This window comes from Calonectris borealis, chromosome 8 (assembly GCF_964195595.1).
Source record: "Calonectris borealis chromosome 8, bCalBor7.hap1.2, whole genome shotgun sequence".
Classification (NCBI taxonomy): domain Eukaryota; kingdom Metazoa; phylum Chordata; class Aves; order Procellariiformes; family Procellariidae; genus Calonectris; species Calonectris borealis.
In genome coordinates this window covers 28,792,254-28,807,679 of record NC_134319.1, presented here as the reverse complement: position 1 = coordinate 28,807,679, position 15,426 = coordinate 28,792,254, and the positions used below count along the sequence as shown (strand labels likewise).

Here is a 15,426-nt window from a genome sequence, read left to right as displayed (position 1 = left end):
CACAGGGATCCTAAGAAGAAAAAAGGCCTTTTTGGTCTTTGTGCTGCTGCTAAGACCACCAGTACCACCTGCGCAGACATTTACAGCTGCTCCTTCCAAGACAAAGTGCGAGCTGTGAGAGTATCTAACCTAATCTCCCTAATCCTAGGGAGAAATGCATTAATGGAAGTGGCTTCTTGGGCTAAACATTGACTGCTACCTCCTACACTGAATGACTGTACATATGTTCTCACTTTTGTGTGCTGCAAGGAGAGGACTACTGGTGGTGTGTGCTGCGCTGCGGAGCTGCAGGCATCCTGCAGAGAAAAAAGGCTTGTGCTTGGGGTAGGAAGAGTGGCTTAGCTATGCTGTACTCTATAGATTATTTTGATCCAAAGATCAATGTTATAACCCACTGCATTTTTTACAGCAGTTAAGTAAATACAAGGCTAATGGCAGATGTTTTCATTTAAACTTCAAGAAAGGCACCGCCTATATGTCAATTTGGAATTGGTGTAATGAGCCAACAAGACTCTGAATTACAATAAAAGCAAATTTAGGAATGAAATCTACTTGAGACTCAACTGGTCTCAAGTGCATAGTTAGATTTCTAAAATAATAGCTTCAATCCACCATAACAAACATGACTTGCTTAAAAACAAAAGCCGGAGTTTAACTGTAAATTGCAGTTGGCTTTCATTCCCATGAGAAACTGCAAGATATTTCTCCTTGGAATAACTTCTCAATAAAGCCACACCAATGGTGCCCCCAGAACCATGTACAGCGGGACTAGGACTAACAAGTTCTGCATTTTTCCCTCCAGGCTTAGCAACCCTAAGGTCCTTAGGTCCCATCAGATTTTCTGTGAGTACTACTTGTGTCTGCAAGTGGTGGGGCTTTGTCATGGGGCAGAGGCAGGTCAAAACGCGGGCATGGCTGGCTGCAGGGGCCAAGGGGAGAGCTGTACTGAGGGACAGCAGCCAGCAGGGATATGGGAGAAAGGTAAAGGGATGTGAGAGCATCTGGGGAGGCAGAAATGGAGGAGCTGACAGCAAGTGCTGGCTATGAATTGGGGGGGTGGCCCAGCAAGCTTGGAAAGGGGCTTAGAACAGGGTGCGGAAGAAGGAATTGGTAAGAGGGTAAGAGGGGAGGGATTAACATGTACCAACATGTAACCAGTTACTATACTTTAAAAAAAAATGCTTAAACATATTTAACGTACGTTAAAATATTAAACATACTTAAATAATTAAATATGTTTCTGTGCACCTGCACAGAAGCCCTCAGTGGGGACTTTGCTGGCTTATCCTCATGCTTGCAGAGGGGCATGGGCAATTCAGGCTGACCAGGAAAAGGAGCACATAGGAGAAAGTTACAGACTAATGGACATTTTTACTCTTTTCCAGCATTCAACAACTGAATAGTTTTTATCAAGTTTTTATCTTGAAAATGAGTAACGTACTGTTATTGCTTTGTACAATATTGTTCTCTTAAACTTCCATTGTATTGAATGCACACATGTGCACGTACACGCACCCGTCTACTACAAAATTTTCTGTTGAGATCAGCCGTTCGCTGCAGAGCACCAGGACTGCCGCTGCAGAGCACCAGGACTGCCGCTGCAGAGCACCAGGACTGCCACTGGCCGGATTTACCCCAACTCTTCCCTCCAAGAAAAACTCTACTTAGTACACTGGTGAAAACTGCCAGATCAGTCTTGCAGAACCATGTCATTAATCTCCATGCAGAGTCATGTAGGAGAGTGACCGAACTCATTTTACTTCCTAAACTTTGTCCATGCCTGTTCTCTGTCCCTGCAGCCGATGGTGGGAAGGGCTCAAGCCAGCTAAAGGCAGAGCCTCTAGCAGAGCTCAGAAGGCACTCAAGCAATCAAAGTGCATTCAGAAAAGGATGACAGTCCTGCTGGGAAAAAACTGTCCAACAGTTTAAAGGGTTCTCAACTGAACTGCAAGCTGTTTTGTGTTTGGAAACAGTGTCATGGGTAAAATTTCAGTACGCAGACAAATAAAGATCCTGCAGAAGAAGGCAAGTGAAGAAGTTCCAAAAAAGTTTCAAAGCAAAGGCCGCTTCACTTGCATTCCCTTCATCTCCTCTGCCAGCGTTGTGGCAGCAAAAAGGAAGGGCAAGTAAGTGGCAGTGGAAAAGGTTTCCCTTCTTCCACAGAGATCTGGCTGAGGCACGAGAAAAGGCAGGAGGGGAGAATTTCTTGCACTGAAACTTTTGCCAATTCCTCCCAGGGAGACCCAGCCTCTTCCAGCAGCCAGTTCTCTGCAGGTGGACAAAGAATTAAGGTGGGCTTAAAAGAACAGCAGACAGCTGGGAGGAAAGCTTTCCTGTCAGCTAACTTCCAGATGCTTGTTCAGGACGTGCTCAGTCCCCGTGGAGACAGAATAGGGTGGAGGAGCAATGTTCTCAAAGGAGAGAAATAGGTTCTTCTCCAGGCAGAACTTTTTAGGGAATCGTCTCCTCCAGGTAATCTATTAGTAATCAAATTAAAAATCAAGCCAAGTTACCTACTGGCTCTTCTGTATCTTGTAATTTTTTTCCTAACACCTGGCTGAGTGTCACAAAGGAAGCAGTGTTTGATGCCGTTGTTTACTTAATGCTATCCTTGTGTCTCATCTGTTTCAACATCTCTGCCCAAATCCCTGGACATTTTTTTATTTCCTGGATTATGCTGATGTTCTGAAGAAAAATCCCAAAGAACTCAAGTAACTATAATTTCACAATGTTTCATTATTAATGAAGGATAAGATTTGTCACTGGATTCTGATTTCCAAATTATATTTACTCCAACAACTGAAAAGTTATTTCAAGTAAAACAAGACTCATAACACGTTAAGAAGAAATACTTTGTAATTTAGAAATAGTTTGTTCTCCAAATGATAAAGTGCCCATTTGCACTGATGATTCAGCTCAGCCAGAAAAGGATTTTTGTAATGGACATGAAAAGGGAGTTTCAGACAGATAAATGCCAAAAATAATTCTGATATATCTAATAAAAATTCCCTTAAGATAGCGCATTACGGTACACAGATATTCAGAAAGTAAAGTTTATACTGTTACAGGGTTCACGATGAGTTTTATGACTGTGACAGTGATCCTGTGCCCCAAACACATCCCAACTTGGCAGTTCCTCACCATATGAATTAACAATATATTTATACAGTTCATGTCCTGTCTCTCATGTGGGACTAAAATGGAGATCAAGAACATTTCTGTTCAGTAATAAGCCTGTGCTCTTAGCGCAAAGCTGTTTTCTCTGCTGTCCTGCAGCACTGTAACATGATTATTATTAATCCTGACCGTGCAGTGCTGAGAGGTCCCACTCACACTGAGTGTTGTGTAACATAGTGGTAAACAGCTGAGGAAGCCGATGGAAGGCAGTCGGCATCCTAACAAACCAGTAAGGCCAAGGAATTTGTGCTGCTAAGCAGGCGTAGGAGGAACCCAAATGAGAGGATGAGGACAATCTCCACACTCAATGGGATCTTTGTAGCCACCAAGTCAGAGAAGCTAGATCACATTCAAGTAACCCTTAATCAGCTGTGTATAAATCACTGGGACTGGATGGCAACACCCCTGAGTCCCTGAAGGAGCTAGAATGAGATACTGCAGAGCTGCTGGCCAAGTCACACAGCCTCTCGTTACAGTCTCGGTGACCAGGCACCAGTGATTTGCCAGCACCCCAGCTCCAGCAGGGACCATGGCAACTATGGCCCAGTAATGACCAGTTTGACTTCTTTTTCAAAGCTATAACGACAGACATTTGGTTAAGTTCAGATTCCACGTACAACCCATCCCTTTGAAATTATTCTCCTATCATTCTCTTTCATGTTTTGGACTTACCATTGATGTTTACAGCTGGCAACACTATAGACATCTTTGGTCTTCTGGTCTTGTTATGTGTGGTGGCTGGCAGTAACAGGTGGTCCTGGAAAATAGGGGAAAAGATGTGTTAAATCTACCCTGGAAGTACAGAGCTGGGAACATTCCTTTCCATTCTGTCTTACAGGCATTCCACATAAAACTATTTATGACAGCTTAGCAAATTCAAATTGTTGAGGGAGTCTTCCAAAAGTCACAGCAATTGTTCACGCTGTGTAACCGAGAAGAAATCCCTATCGCATGCAGCAGAATATGAAAAAGCCTTGATCATGTGGAAAGAGATGGGAACTACTATTAGGCCCTTGTTCAACAGAGTACTTATGTATATGATTAAAGTAATTTAACTTGACTTCAATGATATTTAAACATGTGGTTAAGGGCTTTGCTGAATTGGAGCCTTTACTTGCAGTGCTGTCTGCTTTATATATAAATGGCATCTTGCTCTATCTATGTCAAGCTCTACACCGCATGCCTCGTGCAGTGGGACTGTATCAGTCAGGGTTGTGACGGGGTGTGAAATACGAGCTCTGCGACAAAACCTACCAGGGAACTTCGATGCCAAAGCTGTGCTTTAGTAGCTTATCTCAACTGTGAGGTGGCTGGGTCCTGCTGTAAGACAGCAGTGTTCAAACTAACTACCCTGGGTTTTAGCCGTGGAAGCTGCATCTGCAGGAGACGCCCTGAATATGGACCTGACCTGCAAGGCAAAGCGCAGCTTTTCTCCAGGTCTTGTGCTGTTGCTGAACTCAAATTGCTCCACTTGCAGCCTGGGAAAATACAGTTCCTCCCTTATCAACAGAAGTAACAGAATATAAAGCACCAGTCCAGGCACCTCCCACACTGCTGTACTGCGCTGATCTTGATGGACCAAAGAAAGACCACTAAGGCCAAGGGAAGCTTCCCATGCCTTTCAAAGCTGACAGAAGCTTGCTTCACTGCACCATCTCAGTACACAGTGGGCATTGTCAGGGAAGTATATTTGCTCTCTCTTAGTAATTAGGAGCAAGACTGTGTTTACAGAATTGACAAATTGAGTTTAAATTTCTAACTCAGGCTCTAAGTGAAACAAAAACCTGCCAATCACTAAGTATCTTCTACAGGCCCCAATGAATTAATGGAACGGTTTATTTTCCCAGCCCCTGTGTTTGCCCGTCTCCCAGTACCAGCAATGCCAAATTCACTCCCAGTGTCTGAGAAGATCAAAAGCCAGCAGGTGCCACCATGTCACACTCGTGGAGACCAACTCGTTAAGAAGTTTTTGCAACTGTCCTAAAACCAGATCCAAACATCTGCCTTTCACTTTTCAAGATCCAGACATCTATCTCACACGGTTAAAAAGCAGATACAAATTTGATGCTCTCATCTCATTTCATGCTTTCCCATCTGTAAAACTCCCACGATATTTTACAAACCCGGCACTCAGAAACTTTCCAAGCAGCTCTTCGGCTCCCTGATTAAGGGTAAGAACAGACACACAAATACCCTATGCTTTTGGCCAAGGTTATCTTTTTGGCAGACTGAATTAGACTTTCTTCAGGACACAGTTGCTAACTTCTTAATGTCACGGTAACTGTATTTTCCCCATTTTAGTATCTAAACACTACATTGTTATGTCTAAGATTCAGGGAACTGAGTTACACACCAAGTTAGGTGTTAAATATATTAAGATATTCTGTAGATACATTGCAGAAATATCACACTCTTTTTTTCCCACCAAAAAATTCCCCCAAAACCCAAATGACTGACCATGAGAAGAAAACATTACTTCAATAAATGACTGTAATTAAAAACATCTTGGTATCAAAATTATAAAACCACTCTGGTGTAATTCTCAGACTACATATGTAATTCCCATTTCATTTTTGAACCACTGAGATTAAGACAACACTCAGTAAGACAATGAACTTTACAGAAAAACTGTTCTTGAAATTCAATGTTCCCAAGGGAACAGGCCAAAGATAAGATGTCCATTAAAACCACATTTTGTAACAATGCCCTTGCCGTGATTTGACAACTATTTTTAACATCGCTTAAAAAATGCTTATCCTGTTTTTTTTTCCTTTTTCAATGCTTCTGAAAGTCCACAACATCATTACCTAGCAAAACACAAGTACTGCATAGATGATCAGCTGAATCATTACAAGTAACTACTATTTTTTGCTAACATATCTGAAGATTGGTACATTAATTGATGCTGGCTTAGTTTTGCTTATAATGGCACCTTTATTTACTGTATATAAAAAATGTGTTAAGAACTATCACAAAGACTTTACAATCAGAGTACCTCTATAGAAATAAACAGTAGTGTCATGACAGAAATGCCGAATTTCTGGATAGCAACAAAATAAGGAAAACTCCTCAGATACCTCCTGTTATCATCTTGGCTGCACCACGGGAGGTTCAGGCTGGACAACCAGAAACAGGTTTTCACCCAGAGCGTGGTGCAATCCTGGAACAGGTCAGCAGAGCGCTAGGGGATCTCTGTCCTTGGAGGTTTCCAGACACAGCTATACAAAGCCATGGCTGCCCTCATCTACCGTCGGCAACAGTTCCACTTCTAGGAGAAGGTTGGGCTAGGCACCACCAGAGGTTTTCTCTACCCGTTTCGATGATCCTATGATTCTCTTTTTGCAGTCCACAGGACAGACAGACACAGGCACTACCAACTTCTCAGAAGAGTCCTATGGTAACTACAGAGGCAGTGCAAACACCTCAGACTTGGCCTTTACAAGCTCTGCACCTCCTCCATCATGGTTAAATTCAAAGACTTGGCTCAGACTGACTCTGCAGTTAACAAATTTCATTTCCATGACTACAACGCAGCCGAACTATGCACTAATGCTGCTGGGCAGGTTCAGATTCCACCAAACTGATCTGCTGGAAAACAATACTTTATTCTAAACCTTGCATTGAAAATGATTTGTAAAATTCACCTTTCTTAGTTCCACCTCACCTAGAAGTCTTTTTTTTTTAAAATACCAGGAGTTAGATTTAATTGCAACTAATTTTAGACTTCTGTGAATGATGTTTCAAGAGCTGCAAAGAAGAAATGAGCAGTTCAGCACTATCTGCTCTCCTTCCTCATAATTCTGGCTTAAAACAAAAACACCAAGTCATTTTCTGGTAGATCAGTCAATTGAAGTGGGCAACCCCAGCAGGTATTTCGCTCTACATTAAGATAGCATTGGAGATGACAGGAGCTCCAGAGCTTCAGACTGGTCAGCCAAGATGCAAACACCTGAAGCTGTATTAAATGAATCCCACCCAGACAGTCTTCTTTCCCTGACTCAGAGAAACAAAAGGAGCATTGTTTTCTAGCTCACAATTACAGTCACTCAGAATCAAAGGAATCTAAGAAGGAAGACATATAAAATGCCAATATTATAATTCAATCTAACCTAACGAAATGAACTTATTTTACAAATCATGGCAGGCCCAACACATCCTGCTCAGCCACACAAAATCCTGTTAGAGACAGAAACTGGTATGATAAAAAATTTGATACCTATTATATATGCACTGTTACTAGCAATCCCTCCAAACATAACCCAACAAGATCAACTCACTGGATCTGAAACAAGTTGCATAGGGAACCATTTTCAATGAAGCCGCTCTGTTACCCAGGACATTAAAATTAACTCCCCCTTAGTTTCCAGACTCTGAAATGCCTCCTAAAACTACACAGCGAAGTACTACGTTCATGTATCAATTCACCTGCTACTCCCCTGTTTTACTGGAGCAGTTTGAACAGTGTGCTCCCACAGCAGATAGTGAGACCATGAAGTAATTTCCATTTGCATTTGTGTACCCAAACACGCTTTGGAGTTGCTGCACAGCTCCTCAGTGTTTCAACGCCAACTTTGGAGAAGACAGACATATAAAAAGCCAGTCAGCTGTAAGTTCAAACTGCTACCAGAAGCTAATGCACAGATTCTCTGGAAGTTGGATACTGCGCAACTCTACTACAAAGAGCCATTTTTTAAAACCTGGAATTAGGGAAATTTATCCATCTCCCTAATAATCTTTATCTTTTATATGCAGGAGTGTCCCTCTGACAATCAGTCCTAACTTGCAAAGTTTCATAATTACCCTCATTCCACATGGAAGGCAAAGGTAGCAGCAGGTACGCTGCAGAGTATCATAGATATTTTGGCTACAGTTTAGCTACCTACAACATTCTTGAGCCGAAAAGTCTTCACATAGTCTACAACTTTTATTTGAAAGAAACACCTAATTATTTATATGCAATATAAATGAGTATAAGGATTAGTGATTAGGAAGAAATTAGACATTTAGAAACATTGTTCGAATGCATTTCTAAAATGTAAAATATTTTCTCCTGTCCTATCTTGTTCTGAAGTATGCTGAATTGCATCCCAGAGGGGTGTGTGATGCTATTACTCATCCCTAATTTTAAACACTAGACAAAAAAATCTAAAATTAAAATGCTGTTTATGATATTAACACATGGTATAAAACTGAAAATGAATAAAAGCAATTCTTGCAAGTCAGCATCTGGCCCATGAGCATGAATGTCAAGCAGAGGCAGAATAAATCACAACTATTACCCAACAACAGATGGCCTTGGCTTGGGCCAAGATTTGCACTTAGATGAGATGACAATTTAAATAGACGATGCAGACCTGAGACTGCTGGCAGAATGACTGGAAAAATATCAGCCTGGAAAGACAGTATTTCAAACAAGACCTTAGCTTCAGCATTCTCATTTTGCTTTTGATCATCTCTACAGTTCAGTGATATTGAAGCCAGATGAGATGGACAGATAGATAAATATAGATACAGATACTAAAAATCCAGCCACAAATGCATTACCTTAATTTAATAAGTTGGGATACAGAAACACATTTTTTCCTGGGGATGAAGTCTGAAGCTGTTACTTGTTAAAGTTCTGATTAATAATCACATTTATTAAGTCCTTGCCATCACAAAACATTCAGGACCCTATATTATTAGAATATAATTAACCAGAGTTGTAAACACTCAGAAATTAGGTGCCCCTATAGAATGAATTTCCTCACTGAATCTTTTTACTCTGCTGGCGAATTCAGTGCCTGCTGATCTGCTTCTGGACTCAACAACGCATGGAACTGCAATAAAGATTTTAAAGCTTCTTACATAAGATCAGTGTTGTCAAGGCTCTAACAGGGATTAAGCTTTGGAGCCTCAAGTATCTCTAACCCCCAAAGTCAACTGGCAATGGAAACTCTGTTCCACTGTGCTAGAATATTCCAAAACTGGCTGCTCCTGCAGCTTTAGCCTGAGTCTCATGACATGTGGTTTGGTTCTCAAAGCCCCCACTACCTAGATGCATGAAAACTTGTGGGCATCTTAGCTTTCATTTAAAAAAAATAAAATAATTGTTTCTAACTCTCATAATTAAAGGACATAAAGAAAACCTCATCACTGCTTACCATGAAGTTTCATTAAACAGAGAGAAAACACGCTAGTCAAGGGTCTGTTTGATTTTTTTTTGTTTTAAACTATCATCATTTCATAAGCTGGACTCTTGGCTTTTAAATTATTAGAATTGGCAATATTGCTTGTTTTGGCTTTTGCAATGCATGTCCCATCAGCAACACTGCATCCAGAAACAAGACGCCTCCCTGGGGAGCAGTATGCCACCTCACCGTAGGGAATCTGCGGAGCTCCTCCTCCATTTCTGTGTGTTTGAAAGAAACACGAAGGAATTAATTCTTGCAGCATGCCCATGATGGAGGAAAATATTACGAGTGCTATGGGGAATGTCTAGAGGAGACGTGCATGCATTTGAGAGATACTCAAGTGACACAGGACACAAAGGAACGGATTTCCAAACCCGCCAAGGCTGTGCGCTCTCAGCATGAGCTGACGTTCCTCCTATTCCTGAGTTACTTATCCATCAAATCAATTCCCCTAGATTTTTCTTACTTGCTTAGCTGCTGTGCTTAGGTACAGATAAGTATTTTTCAAAAGCCTTTTCTAGTGTCTTGAGCAAAAGCATTACCTACTAGAAAATAATTAATGTAAATCGATTTAAATGTGCTTTGTTACAGTGTATTTAGCACATCTGCCTATGTAAACACTGTTTGTCATGCTAGTGAAGGGCAAGCCATGCCTCTGACCCTTCCCAGTGGTTTGGAGCACGTACCTGCAAAGCACAGATGTGATCCACGTGGGAGCCATGGCTCCACTCCTGCAAGACAGGCCCTATCTCACTTCTCACAAAGACTTCGTCAAGATGTCTGAATGAGCCCCGCTCTTCGTTAAGAGCTCCATCTATGACGAACTAAGGATAATCTTTTCGAAAACAAGTGACATTTGTTACTTTACAGGAATAAAAGCTCCAAGGAGACTGGATTAAAATAGCAAAGAAAAACCTTATCGTGCTGTTCTCGTAATTTGCCTTGATGAGGAGATGTGGTCTTTACCATTGCCTCGGAGACCCGCTATGTGCTAGGATATTGCAGCTAACAAAGACAATTGCCAGAGCAGAGCGGGCAAACGGAGCCAGGCGCCTCGGCATGCCAAAGGGTACTCTGTCCAGGCAGCTTCAGAAGACTTCTTACAGTAAACACACACTGTAGCTGGGCATGTTTTCATCTCTGTTTATGACTAAGAGGTCTCCCAGGGAATCGTGCCTCAATCTCTTCCAGCCTGAATCTTCACGCTGTGATTCTAGGACCGCATTACAACCACTGCCGATACAGGCTGAGGAGCCTCCCACATCCCACTGAAGTGCTGGCAGCTTCCCAAAGCTGCCGGGGGGATCATTTTCCTTTAACAGCACTACTTTTGATAGTGTTCAACACGTCCTGACAGCTTAAAAACTTATCTATTAACTATCCGACCACACCTAGTAATCTCAAGATAAAGCAGATAGAAAGCAAGTGGTTTTTTGACCATAAAAATTTGTGCATCAAATCCATGTATTGTCTTTCAAACCTATTTTTTCTGAACATCTTTAGGGATTTCAGGTCAATGAGATGACACTGGACCTTCTTTAGAGATATGCTTTTGGCCATACAAAGAGTGTGAAACAAAAATGTGCTTTCACAGGCCCAAAAAAGCTGCACGCAACTTCAGAGACTGCCCTGTACAGGTCCTCTGAGGAGCTGGACGTTTTAAAACCCTGGGCTGACAGAGCCAATGAGCCAGCTTTTCTTTCATAAAGCACAGATTTCACACTTTTTGAAAATTTCAAAATAATTGTTTCAGGCTGTCTGGCTGTTGCCAGAGATGTGATGTTTCTGGTCCTGATCTCCTACACAGGCCACCGAACCTGCATGAGCAGCATCGCAGCCTTTGGCATGCGACTCCTAATTGGGCAATGGTACCTGTGAAGCTGGAACTTCATTCTCAGGACAGCCAGGGCTGAACTTCAGCAGCTCTCTGGACACAAAAGGAGGCTGCTCTCCAGGGAAGAGAACTTACTGCAATGCACTCATGGTCTAGGGGCTGATTCTCATTTACCCCAGCAGTTCCCGACACTGCAAAGCACATAGCACAGATCATGGTGTAAATGAGAATCAGGTCTTGGCATATCTGTTTCTGGTTTCCTCTGTCAGTTCGAAGAGGACGTGTATGAAAGTTTACAAATTTGTAGAGGAAATGGCTGTATAACTTCACTATTGATTCAGTTGGGTGATGGCAACCATACGGCGTTCTGAGGATACACCACACTGGATACAGCACTGGTCCATCTGAAAATGCCAGAAGTTCCTGCAACATTGCATTCGCTATCAGTGGACGTTAAACAGGGCAGTAACTACAGAGGGGAGGGTGTCTCTGAAACTACAGCTATCCTACCATTTCAGTCTGACCCTTGTATCTGAAAAGCATGGGGATGGTTTTAAGAGCAGAAAAAAGAGAGGAAACCAGCTAAAACCTCTACACAAACTGTGACTCATAGCCACAATACTTGCTCATTATACCATGAACTGTAAAGCTGCCTTGTTTTTAAAGTTGATGTGCCTTTTTTTCTTTCTTTCTTTTTTTTTAAAGGTAGACCTTATAAATCCAAGTGGATTTACTCACCCCACCATGGATCCTTACAGGGAATCCATGACATGCAAAGATGAATATGGGAGTGAGTGAAAGATGGGATAACAACTGCAAGGAATCGACAGAAAACCCGCAATAAAAATTCACAAGGTCTCAGCCTCTCTACACTGGCTCTTGACAGCGGACCCTAGGAGGCCCCAGTAGCTTTACTACTTTGGGTTTAACAATAACCATTTAACTTAATTTGAAAGGGTACCAGTTCTGCATATATTAAACTTGAGGTTAGCTAGCATATATTAACACAGTTTGATTTTGCAGCATACTGAAGAAGAGAGTTTGTAATCGAGAATTCAAGTCCCAATCCCTAATCGTAGAATTTAATTACTTTTCTAAGTTTCAAGGCTATTGGGGGGGGGAGGGGGAACTGTCCCAAACAGGAAAGCTCCCAGAAGTGGTGGGAATAGAGCTTCTTTTTCTGCTTTTATTTTTGCCAAAAGTGCTCCTATTCACACCGATGCTGTTCTGATCCCAGTGTTTCTGTGCACAGGTGGTTTTTACAGCCTACACTTTACACACAGCAATGAAGTGACGAGATACGCTTTTTATTTAAGTGTTTTACCAGAAATAGCTCAATCCCACAGTCAATAAAATGTCCTGTAGTGTAAGATTACATCTTTCTGACATTCCCAGACAAATTTTTATAAATAAGACCGAACTGCATTCTGGAACATTTTCTGGTCACTGTCCCTGCAGAAGAGGGAGTTGCTATCCAGTTTAGTTCCCACATGAGAGACCTTTTAATGAAGAAGTCTTTAGTGCCTTTTACTGTCAACTGTGCTACTGCCAGATGTGATATGGCCTGGGCTCCAAAACTAAACTAACTGGAAAGCACCTCGCTGTGAGTCAGAGCGCCTTGTGAAAATCCCAGAGACCTCAGAGAAATGGAAAATTCACTCTGTCACAAGGCTCCTCTGGAGGAGTTTCCTCCATTCTCTTCAATGGCAGCACTGCAGCATGTCTACCAGCAGGGCTCAGCTTTGGAGATCAGCACTAAGCGCTTTCGCAGTGTAAAGGAGAAGCAGTGGCAAACGACAAGACCTGGATTAAGAACTAAAAAAGTTACAGAGACTACTAAAGATATAGAGACCTGCTGTGAACTGTGTCCTCTTTGCAGTTCACAAATGGAGAAAGCAAACATAAGTAAAGCAAGAATTACTATTTTGTTTTGTCCCTTCTCCTTTTGGATTGAACTTATGTTACGTTACCTTAAAGACTAAAAGGAACCTAAAAAACAAAGGCTAAATTAAAGTGACCTAATTTAGATTTTTAAATGGGCTGCAAGTATCTCAGGCTTAGACATTTATTAAGATCATCTCTCCAGTACCTCGTGACTCCCAAAAGATCCAAGACATAAGAGCAGTCACCAATATGATTCTATTTTAGAACAAAACAATCTCTCCAGGTCTAAAAGCAGAGGACCCAGTTTCACAATGATTTGAGGCAAATTAAGCTTTTCTGCTGCTGAAGCTGTTACCGATTTCTTCTTCCTGCCCGTCCTGGGCTGGGCATTCCTGCTGCTGCCCGAGAGCCGATGCTGTCCTCCTCTGACTCCAAGGAAAGCCAACTCATCTTGCTAAGATGGAAACAAGCAGTGTGTACAGATATGACACTTTCCCCTACCTGTCTTCCAGCCACCAACTGTTTTCAATTACTGTTTTAGGGATTTTCTAACACAGCTGTGACTTCTATGTATTTAGTAGCTATTAATAGATTTCTCGTCCATGAACTTTCCCAGTCCTCCCTTGAATACAGGTAAACTTATAGCATCTATAATGCATTTTGGCAAGAAGTTCCACAAGTCTACTTCTATTGTATGAACCACTTCCTTTCCTCAGTTTGAACCCCCGCCCTCCTAGCTTAATTTGCTGCCCTTTGTTTCATTTGGTATCCTACTCCGTTCCCTCTAGGTAGAAGATCAAGGTTACAATTGAGAAAGCAAGAATAAAAATGCAAGAGAATCTCACTACTCCATCAAGGTTTGAGAAGACCAACACAACAACTTCCTAATACACAACAGACTATAACGCAAAGTATTACTTAGATGCGCCAAAGGCAGCTGTAAAGCAGATGTCATATGAAGGTGGAAAAAATTGGTATAATATTCAGTTTTTCTATTTTCATGGTTTATAATCCCTTTATTCAACTTCCAAGGCCAAAGAGGAGGAATTATGCCTTAAGATAACACTGAAATATGCTGGTAATTAGGTATCTATTAATTAAACAGTAGAATCTACCCAGCGGCCTCTGAGAAAGAATCCTGTCTCCCTTCAGGAATCAGAATATAAGCACACTTCCAGATGACAGGCCTGCTAACCTTCCATCCTACTGAAACATCTATCTTCATCCTGTTAACAAAGTGACCGGCTGTTCTCAAGCTCCCCATTCCTCTGCAAATCCCTCATTCTGGAATTACCCAAAATGAACCTGCCTCATTTCCATCTGAGCTTTTTGAATCTCACTTTTGACTTGCAACACATCCTAAATAAGAGGCGCTAAATACCATTAGCCTTCCCCTGTGAATAGCGAATACTCCAGGAAATCACAGTTAGCAGAAGCTTGCACGTACATATGTTAATTGGGCACACCATGAGGCACAGCAAAGCCAGTCCGACTGCAGTGGAGAGTGACACGTGAAGGCACCCCATTTGGACTTTATTTCTATCATAAACTTATTCTTCCCTGTAGCTTTCTCTTTTTTCCTTTGTATAGGAAAGAAAAAGAAAGGCTATGTGAACAAGGAGGGCACAGGACAGAGACTGGACAGAAATCCAGCCAATTAAACTTGTCTGCAGAACTGCTTTGCAAGGCCTGAAAGTAAAGAACAATGCATGCATTTGCTATGATGTAATTTTGGTTTGGCAGCAGATTAAAAAAAAATTCCTAAACACAAAGTAAGAGGATGAGAAGAACAGAATTCTATGTTTAAGTAAACAGTTTTGGTTAAAATTGTATAGGAATATTTTTAAGGACTTGAAAACACTTTGATAATTTGTGTGTGTGTTATTTGTGGAAATTAGTTTAAATTCAAGATAAACTGGAAAAGATATGTGTATATGAATAGTTGACTCAGTTCCGCGCTTCTGTGAAGACAAAAAAAAATCCCAGCTTGTACTGGTGGAAAAGTTCCTCCTATTATGTTTGATAAGGATCAGATTTTCTTCTACAGGCTCTCTCAATCAAACTAGCATCATAAAATTTAAAAAAGTTTGCTCCAAATTATTCGAAAATGATGTTTCTCTGCCATTTTCTGTCCTTCCCATGGGCTATATAAGCACAGAAATGCAGTTCATCTGTAACTCCCAGTTGAGTCTCTCAATTATCTTTGTAGATTTTACAAAGTTGTAAGACCCAAAAGGAATTAATTGTTTTATTACTACCACCCATAAAAAGAAATTCCTCTCCTTCTCTAATTCACTGCAGCAGAGCTCTGCTTTTGCATAGCATCTGCAGGGCATTAGTTTTGCAACTGCAATCTGT

General features: G+C 41.5%; 1 protein-coding gene across 8 annotated transcripts in view; it reads right to left on the bottom strand.

Annotated features, from left to right (window-relative positions):
* ATF6 (activating transcription factor 6) overlaps positions 1-15,426 on the bottom strand; it is an 81,806-nt gene that overhangs the window by 15,896 nt on the left and 50,484 nt on the right. For 7 of the 8 annotated variants that reach the window (XM_075156591.1, XM_075156593.1, XM_075156594.1 and 4 more), the window contains one exon: positions 3,850-3,934. In XM_075156591.1, coding sequence (XP_075012692.1) covers positions 3,850-3,934 — 85 coding nt within the window. Of the gene's footprint in view, positions 1-594; positions 2,478-3,849; positions 3,935-15,426 lie in introns of those variants that run through there. The other variant, XM_075156597.1, reaches the window with a different exon arrangement.